Genomic DNA, 10,087 nt, shown 5'->3' on the forward strand with positions numbered 1-10,087 from the left:
CCTCTTGCTCTCGACAGGCGGCGCGGCGGGAGCCGCGGGACCTCCCGCGGCGGCGGAGGCGGCGGCGGGAGCGGAGGCGGCGGCGGCCATTTTAGAGCGGGCGGGCGAGCGCGGCGGCCGCGCGCACAATGAGCGCGGTGCCCGGATGGAGCGCGGCCGGCCCGCGCCGCTGCGCACGCGCCGAGCGGCGCACCTGGCCCCGCGCGCCCGCCCCGCCCCAGGGCGGAGGGAGAGGCCGGGCCGGGGGGGAGCGTGAGGGGGAGCGGGGCCCGCGCGGGGTTCCGGGCAGCCCCTGAGGGGGGGACATTCCCCTGCTGCTTCTGCGGCCCCTGCGGGACAGATCCCGAGTCCTGGGAAGGGCAGCGGAGCTGGTGCAGGTGTGGAGCGCAAGTCCTTTTGGGGAGCGGCTGAGGGGGCTGGGGGTGTTTAATGTGGGGAAAGGAGGCTCAGGGGTGACCTTCTCGCTCTCAACGAGTCCCTGACAGGAGGGTGTAGCCAGCTGGGGTCGGGCTCTGCTCCCAGGCAGCCAGAGACAGGACGAGAGGAGAATCTCCAGCTCCCCCAGGGGAGGTTCAGGTTGGACATCGAGGGGAATTCTTCACAGGAAGGATGATTAGCCACTGGAATGGGCTGCCCAGGGAGGTGGTGGAGTCACCGTCCCTGGAGGTGTTTAAAGAACGACTGGACGAGGCACTGAGTGCCATGGTCTGGTTGACACGGCGGTGTCGGTCACGGGTTGGACTCGATGATTTCAGAGGTGTTTTCCAACCTAAATTGATTGTGTGGTGCTCTTGCTACCGACTTGGGAGTTTAGGAAATCCCCTTAAACAATTGATCTGTTTGCATAACTGTCTTTTACTGTAAGTATTCAAGAAGTACACTATTAATGTTTTAAATAGTTAGCAAAGTACCTCTTCGTATGATTTATTAGGCTGTATTTGTACCAGGTAATGAAAGGTGTTACCTCTTAGTTACCATTTCATTCGTTTTCTGCAGGGAACACTTCAGTGTCAATAGTAGATCTACAGCTGCTATTAAATCTTGAAATGGGGCAAAATCTGTGAATTAAAGTACATGTAAACCAGTTTAAGTCACAACAGTCCTCTTGTCTGGTCACTTCATTCAGAAATTACATACAGATAAAAATGAAAAAATGAACGAGGGTTCATTTTATTTTAACAAATCTTTGTTAAACAAATTAAGTCCTGAATACTAAAAGATGTTACATTATCGGTTTTTTCATTTCAAAATGCATTTTAAGTATTTAAGTAATACTTTTGACTAGCTAGTTATCAGTTAACAAAGAGTAAAATCTATGTTAAACATGCACAGAAGTCTTAAACCAGACTTTAGTCTGGTAATTCCATGTATGTTTAGGTATATAATGCTGCTGTTGCACTTGGTACCAAGATTTTTATAAAGAAAGAACAGCCTTACATAAGAAATTAATCTATATTCTTCATTATGCTATTGTCTGATAAAATTTGTATTAACTTCAAATACAGGAGAATTGACTTTGAGGCTAATAAATGAACTCTTTAGCTTAACTTTATAGAAACGTTTTTGTGAGTGTATAACATCTAAACAGTGCATGAAAAAGACCTGAATGTACTTTTTTTTCCTGTTATTTTAAAATCAGCAGTGCAGGAAAGCTTTGACTGGGTCTGTCAGCTTTACTGTGGCAAACTGTTGTACAAATACACACAAAACCCTCTGGCTGAGTTACACTGTTAGTGAAGGCAAGTTTACTGTGTCCGGGTTCTGGAAAGAGGATAAGAGGATAATACAGCATTTGTGCTGGTTTTTAGGGGCTGCTCGACAGAGCTAAACCTCAGTGCTTGTTGGTTGCTAAGATGTTGTCACAGGAGAGTGGAAGGCTTAGACAAAGTTATTAAAAAGCAAAGGTTTGTCGGTGAGTCTCGAGGCACAGAAAAGACTCCCTTTCTAAAGCCCTTCTCACAGAAGGGTTTGGGTGCAGCTGAATCCTTTCTGAGCCTCGGACTGTGTGATTTAAATTTAATAGAGGTGTGATTAAACCACTTTGTCCCGCAGGTTTTAATGATTGGCAAAATCAGAATATTTATATCAAATGAATAACTTATTTTATACAAATGATCAGACAAAAGATCTTAATCAGAATTATTTACTACACAATAGAAACACTAAAAATCTACTAGTAGAGCATAATATAGCAAAAAGTAGTATAGTGCACTGCAACAAAGCAATTATTGAAGCAGTTATATTAAAACTAACAAAAAGAAATAATTATTAAGTCGAGATCTGATGTAGAGACCAATGCTCATGGGGAGATCTCTTTCTTTCAGCCTCAAGAAGTGACCTTTGTGGGCATCCCCAGCCAAGGGGGGAATGTCCACACATACACCCCAGAAGGGGTTATGTCAGAAGAACCTGACTGCACGAGAGGGGACTGGACTTTTACAGTATAAAGTGTGTCACACCTTTACAGGCCAGCTATCAGCTCATCTGTTAAATCAGACTCCAAAAAGCAGGTTGTGTATTCAAATTCTGGTGGACCAGGAATGGTTTGAGCATAATTAACACCAAGACAACATCCCGGCTCCAGCACTTGATCTTGCATTATAGCTTGATTGGGTTTTAGGTTTTATCAGGGTGGATCTGTCCTGCCACACAGTAGATGTCAAAGCTTTATAGCTGACACTTCCCTCCCAAATACAAAGCAACCAACAGAGCCAAAAGTGACTTACCATGGATTCTCAGTCATCCTCCTGCCTCGAGGCACAGTAAACTATTATGAAAATACCTCGATGGATGTTTGCTTAACCTGTTCTTAAAGCCTTGAACGCAGATTCCACTCATTCCTCAGGCAGTCTGGTCTAGTCCTTTTTTGAGTGTCTGGATTAAATACCTTTTGCTGCAGTTTAGCCCATTTATTCCAAGTGAATGTGGACACTGTTCCCTTTCTTTTTGCAGAAAAGCACGGATTATTTTTTTTAACCAGTTCTGAAACACATGATCTTTTGTTGTTGCACACCTGTAGCTCCCATCCAATCTTTTCACAGCTCCCCAAAGTTCCCCTGGTGACAACTCTTCTGATCTCAGTAGGATGTGTTCCTTTTTCAGCCTCCTAAACTTGTTGACAGGTTCTGCTTGTGATCTGCTCTGCCTGTTGGTTTCTCTTCTGCAATTTATTAGAACAATTACTCCTTTCTCTGCATCTGATTTCTTTGTAGTGGTCTTTATAGAATCATCACCCCCCCTTGCAATGATTTCACACTCTAGTCCTGACTTCCACTCTTTGCAGTCCCTCCCTGGCATCAGCTGCAGGTTAGTGAGCACAGTCTCTAAGCCTTTACTCAAAAATACTTCAATATAGAAGTGTATGAGGAATTTTGTTTGATGTTAACATGCAGTTTGATAGTCAATTGCTAATAATGAGCCTGTAAATACAACCACTTTGCACCAGATTTATGGAGTTTCTGATCAGAAAAAATGTCCATGTCTTTCTTATGAAAATGTGAATGAAATAGAGAAGCTTTATGAAGATCTGCAGTTTATTTCTGTGCAACCATAAATGGAAATAAGTTTGGTTTGATACACTGTTATGAACAAACTATGTCATGAACAAATGTTATTTGTCACTTTGTTATTTTCCAGGTATCTACAAATATTTCGAATTTGTCCAGGAATTTTAAACAAGTTGACTGGTTTCTAATTTTCCATTTGTTTGATTGTTGTGTTTTGTCTGTTTTTAAGGAAAAAGGCTCAGTCCTTTAGTAGCTTCTTGAAACATCTACTAGTTTTTAAAATAAAGATTGTTTTATACCACAACGTTCTGAAATTTGTGGAAGAGTTTGATAAGGAAAAGGTAATAGACTTTCAAAGAGAATAAATGTTTGGCCCAGATATTAATATTTCATCAAGTACAAACCTGTGCTCCTGTAAATTCTTTTTTGCTTGTCTTGTATGTGAAACACCTAAAAATTGTGAAATAAGGTTTTCCATGGTTTTCATTAGATTTTTCATGTTTTTCCCTGGGCTGTGTACCTGGGTGGGTTTGGGGGTTTTTTTCTGTGCAGATTATTATCCCAGTTTCAGCTTTGCTGACCAGTCTGTTCCCAGCCTCACTTTGAAGCACAATGGACCAAACACTACTTTTATCTTTTTAGTGGCTTCATGCAGTTGGTACCTGCATTTTTAATTAATTAAAACTGCAGTTTTAACGTGTTTGGGCTCTGTAAAAATGCAGAGATGTTCAGGAGTAGAAGAAATAGTTCTTGCCTCTTGTTTTGTAAGGAAGCCTGGCTAGAGCATTCAACTGGAATCAACAGGCTGTCCCAGTTTTCTCCTCTTCAAACAGCCAGCCATTTATCCATATCCCCTCCTAAAAAAAAGAGATGTTGGTTTAAGGAAAGGGGAGGGGTTGGGGGTGCTGCAAGGTCACCTCTGAATAACGTCCCTACAAATAAACAGGATCCTGTCTCACTTGAGACATGTTGCTCTGCCCTGTCTTTTTATCAGCAAATCTCTGTGTAGTTCTCAGCTTCACATACTGTTAGTTTAAAATCTGACTTTTGCAGCCTGTGTTTTCACTCTTAACTTTAGTTAACAACTCCAACAAACTTTTGTTTGCTTCTGAAATTCAAGTTTCTAGTACAGTATTTTGGATTCTGCTTTGGGCACTGAGTCCATGAAAGCTTGTTGTTACAGCAGTAGATGATCCAATGACTCAGATCCTTATTGAATCTGACCCTTTTTTAAAAAGAGTGAGGCTGGGCACCTGCTGGATTAACTGAAATAGCAGGAAGAGTCCCTTTTACTTTGAAAGACACTAAGTCTTGTCCCAGTTCTCATGTTTCATTGCCTGCTTACTATGACTTTGCTTTTATTAGTTCTTGATATCAATCCGACTGCATTCAAACCTCTGACCATGTTTACATTTAAAAGTTATTAGCTGGTATGTTTGCTGCACTATTTCTCTCCTCTGCAGTCAAAGCAAGAGTAAAAACCATTTGGGATATTTTCAGTGAATACCTGACAATAGATACACTTTAAGTCACTGGTAATCCAATACACATCACTGCTATAAAAAAAAAGTTTTTTCCACTCTGAGTGTGTAGCTTTCTTTTTGATGTATTATTGATATACTGCATGATGAGCAGTCAGAAGAAGGTTGTAGAAACTAATTTCTGATCTCTAAATAGCTCTTGTTACAATTCTTCTACAGAACAGCAAGGAAAAGAACATAAATCTAATGGTAAATCAAACACAGATATTTTCCTTTATTTTACCACTGAAAGTATATATACATGCTAGGAAATGGCTATTGAATTTCTTAGTGTAAAATCAGATCATCAAATGCAGGATGCTTTTGTTTGTTTCAAACCTAATTGCTCTAAAAATAGCTGCTGATGCATCATTAAAACACAAAAATGTATTTGGCCTCTTTGTTGTTCAAGCACTGAAAGAATAAAAAAGGAATATCTCGTGATCTTTCTGTTATGAGGTTGGTGGGGTATTTGTAAGAAAAAGACCCATTAAAAATACCGTCAACAAAGTAGTTATTTCCAGGTAATTACACACCACACCTTCTTAATTATATGGCAACTTAAATACTCAAGGAGTCAGATAATCTCAGTAAGATATTTTGAGGCCTTAGTAAGGTGATTTCTGAAGTGGTGTGGTGTGAAAGCGCTGTTGCCAACCGTACAAAGCCTTGTCAGGCTGCACAGCATGAAATCAAACGAGTGACTGCTGGGTCATTCCTGCATCCATGTTATACTGTAATGTAGGGTATTTTGTTCTTCCATGTATCTTAAAAATATTAGTTACCTGAGTGCTGCATGTTATTTTCCAGAGCTTTTGAAAGCTCTTAGATCAGTTCCATTAGCAAATGTCCTGTATTTATCGTCAGGAAATGTGTAGCACTGACAACTGTCCAGTTTGATTTTTGACTCTGTAAATGCATCAGTGTTTTGTTGTTTCCTACTAGCAATTTTTCATAATAGCAATCTTCCAGCATTTTTTCCTCTCTTCCCTGTTTCTCCCATTTTCACTGGCAACATCTTCATCTGGGCTGACTGGAGCTGTGACTGTTTATGATCTGAGTATCAGTCCCACAGTTTTTGTGTTCTGCTTTTCTGTAGTATCCTCAAGTCATACGGCCATGAGAGGGTTTGCAGTTTATTAATATCACTAGTAATTGTAAAGTGACTTAACACCTGCAAACATTGAAATATCTGCTGCAGTGTGGTCCATTTTCAGTCTACACAACTGCAGATGATGGAAACGTTAACGATGGCCTGCTGAAGAAATACCCTGGTGTGAGTGACTGAGCTCCTGCAGCACCCTGTGTGACAGGAGAGCCACACTCCTGCAGGAGTTTGGAGGTGTGTACTTCCCATATTGTCCTGGGCACTGCCAGGCTTGCAGTGAGCAGAACTCAGAGCAGAGACACCTCTCTGTCAGTGCCCAGCGGGACTGTGTTCCAGAAGCTGGTGTTTGCCTCTGGAAAAAGCTGTGCCTGGCTTTCCTTGGTGACAAGCAGAGGGATCCAGCCCTCTGGAACAGAGCTGTGCCCCTGGAGATACCTTGGGGTGAGGGCTTGCTTTGATTTTTGTCTTTGTGCCAAAAATGTGAAGTGGGGTGTTTTGATCTTAGATAAGATGGTTTCTTCTCATGTGTTTAGTTCTGCCAGGCCCTGGGGTGCACACATAAATGGTTTTGTTCAGTTCCAGTTAGAAGTAGTTGAAGAGTTCAGTGTGAACTGATGGTACCATGGCCTGAAAGCCATTCTGAGATTTGCATTCCTGATTCAGGATGATTCCGTTTAACCTTTTGGTTTTCTGTAGCTAAGGAGTGAGAGAAGGAGAATCTTTTTCATCCAAAGAATTGATAAAATATTTTCAAGACAACTGTCTGTCACTGCCAGATACTAAAATAATGACAGAAATAACTTTATATCAAAGGGCATAGATAGAAGTTGGGTTTTTTTTCCTAATTGTGAATAATTCTAGTCATTGAAGTGTTTTTTACATCACTTTTCTTTAAAAATTTTGTTAATAACCAGTCAATAAGGGACAAACTAATTTTTATCAAGTGTTAATTTAGGGGTGAGCTTAGGGGTGAGCTGGCCCACAGGTTACCTGTTAGCTGGTAGCCCATGGTGAAATAGGAAATGGCCCATAGGAAATCTTAACTAATAAAGATATTAGGAATTCTGCCTTTATTTGATTTTTACCCAGTGAGAAAAGGTCTACAGAATCATACACAATTATAACATTGACAGGTCATCTGGCCACTCTGGGAGAAAATCAGGACTATCTATACTTACCCTGCATTGCTTTTTAATTTGTGAACTGAAAATTCAAACCACTCTGTAGCCCCTTGTTTTTTGTTTTTGAAACGGTCTTTTGTGTGCCTTTCAATTGGTGAGCATAGTGACTCTCTACATTTTCTGTGCCAAGAACCACCTTTCTGTCACCTTTGGCACAAGTGTTCAAAACAATTATTACATCAAGAGGTAAATGCATGACTAGTTGGTGTGGGGTTTTATTGGTATTAGTCTCTGATCAGCTTATTTCTGAAATAAGTCAGTCAGTCAGAAATTATCAGTCTCATTTCTGAAAGTAATCCAGCCAAGTTTCATTAGCTTCCTCTCATATTATCTATGCTGTTTTCCTAAATGTCCTGTTAAGATTAGAGTTCACCTTCCCTGGATATGTACTCAAAAAAAGGTGCATAAAGTAGTTGTTAGGCTCCATCAAGAATGTTTTTTACAACAGCATTGAAACCTTTCTCTCTGAAAATTATTAGACTAAAATACTGTACAGACATGTTTGTTTCTTCATGTCTTCATCATGTTGTTGGTCATTTACTTAATTACATAGCTTATTAAAGTTCTCATCCTATTGCCTTTTACCTGACAAATAACCCCAAATTTTTAGTTATTAATACTCAACTGCACATTCCTTATATTTTACATTTTTTCACTTTGCTCCTATTACTTCTCGGGGTCATCCAGTTCTTCCCATATATTGTCTTGATTTTTTTTTCCCCCAGCTGATTTTTATTAAAGTATTTCAACTTTGGTTCCAGTGCTTAATGGGAAATATTAAAATTGCTTACACAATCAAGCCACTAGTGACCTCCTTTGAATATGATATAACCTTTTTCCCACTGTTGCTTTCTCCTCATTCTCTCCAGGAACAACCAGTGTCATTGGTTATTTCACCCGTGGCCAAGTGTCAGTGTTGACTGAAACTGGCTGGATGTGACATGACTTAAAAATAAATAAATAAACTAAATCTACCAAACACACAAGAAATATGTAGAAAAGGGTAGCAGGTTAATGCTGGATAACCTGTGGTTTTGTCTTTCTTGCAAACTGAAGGGAAACCACATAAAATCACCTGTGATCCTTCATTCCCCCTTTGCTGTGTGTGGGTCTCGCTTTTTCCTGTGTTCTTACTTCACACGTAAAGCTGAGCATGTCTTTATTTTCATGTCATTTATGTGGTGTAGCACCTTTTGTGCTTTGTACCCTCTTGGACATATTTGGATATGCCTTTGCTTAGTAATATGTTTTCCTGCCTCTAGAAATACATCTTTCGAGGGTGGCATTTACTGGAGAGTCTTTCCTTCAAGCCTTTTTTTCCTTGTTTGAGAAATAATTTCCACATTGTTTTATCCACTTTTGCTTTAAGGAAATTCCATTCAGAAACTCCTTCAATTAATAGTCTCACCGTGCATTTTTTGCCAATGACCATTTCTTTTGTAATGATGCATAAAGGTTGTTTAGCTCCTCCAGAAACACGTAAGAACTCCTGTGTGCTGATGACTCCGTGGTGGCAGTGCAGCTCAGGAAGATCTTTACTGGTAGATCAGGCTCGACTTTTCTGCTCCAGTGTCATGTGTTTTTGTAGCTGTTTTTCACTGAGAACACACAACCCTTGTCTATCCAGTGTTTTGAGCTGGAAGTGTTCCGGGTGTATACACTGACATTGATGAAAGGTCATCTCTGGCAGGGAGATATCGTGGCCTTTGGCAGCTGCAAAGTCAGCGAACACTCAGAGTTTGTGCTGAATGAGAGCCTTCCCAAAGCCGTGCTGCTTCCTGTGCTGCCAGGACGTGTGACACCAGGGCACTGTGAGGAGCAGCTCCTTAAAGTGTGTGTGGACATGGATGGAGGCACAGGGGAGGGGCAGGCTCACCCAGTCTGGGTCGGTGAGGGCATTGCTGCATTAAGGGCAAATTAAACTCCTGTTTCTGAAGAGCAGAGATGCCACTTGTCGGCATTTCCTGCAGCTGCCGCTGGCTCGGGACAGGCAGCGGGACACCGTGAGACACCGCGGGCCGAGGGAGAGACAGCGCTGGGTGAGAAAACAACGCTTTTGGACAAGGGGAGAGCACGGTCACAGGATGGGTCAGGCTGGAAGGGACCACAGTGGGTCGTCTGGTCCAACCTCCCTGCTCAGGCAGGGTCATCCCAGAGCATGTGGCACAGGATTGTGTCCACACGGCTCTGGAATATATCTAGTGAGGGAGACTCCACAGCCTCTCTGGTCTCTGTTCCAGTGCCCGGTCACTGCACAGGAAAGAAGTTCTTCCTCATGTTCAGGTGGAATTTCAGCTCCTGCCCGTTCCCTCTTGTCCCATTGCTGGGCACCCCCGAGCAGAGCCTGCTCCGTCCTACACCCCCGTTTGGATATTTATACAGAGTAGCACAGATGCAGCAGCGGGGCTGGAGCAGGGCTGCTGGCCGCTCATCCCATCCCGATCCGATGCCGTCCCGTCCCTGATCCCATCCCACCCGATCCCGTCCGGGATCCCGTCCCTGATCCCATCCCACCCGATCCCGTCCGGGATCCCGTCCCTGATCCCATCCCACCCGATCCCGTCCGGGATCCCGTCCCTGATCCCATCCCACCCGATCCCGTCCGGGATCCCGTCCCTGATCCCATCCCACCCGATCCCGTCCGGGATCCCGTCCCTGATCCCATCCCACCCGATCCCGTCCGGGATCCCGTCCCTGATCCCATCCCACCCGATCCCGTCCGGGATCCCGTCCCTGATCCCATCCCACCCGATCCCGTCCGGGATCCCGTCC

At 42.8% G+C, this 10,087-nt stretch overlaps 1 protein-coding gene across 7 annotated transcripts in view; it reads left to right on the top strand.

Annotated features, from left to right (window-relative positions):
• The first annotated feature begins 213 nt into the window (after positions 1–213).
• The window catches only part of RNF111 (ring finger protein 111), a 54,994-nt gene continuing 45,120 nt past the window's right edge, over positions 214–10,087 (top strand). For 5 of the 7 annotated variants that reach the window (XM_027644440.1, XM_027644442.1, XM_027644444.1 and 2 more), the window contains exon 1: positions 735–3,306. In XM_027644440.1, coding sequence (XP_027500241.1) covers positions 3,086–3,306 — 221 coding nt within the window. In that variant the 5' untranslated portion in view covers positions 735–3,085. Of the gene's footprint in view, positions 378–734; positions 3,307–10,087 lie in introns of those variants that run through there. The other 2 variants (XM_027644445.1, XM_027644450.1) reach the window with 2 other exon arrangements.

This window comes from Corapipo altera, unplaced genomic scaffold (assembly GCF_003945725.1).
Source record: "Corapipo altera isolate COAL_440 unplaced genomic scaffold, ASM394572v1 50, whole genome shotgun sequence".
In the NCBI taxonomy this organism is placed as follows: Eukaryota; Metazoa; Chordata; class Aves; order Passeriformes; family Pipridae; genus Corapipo; species Corapipo altera.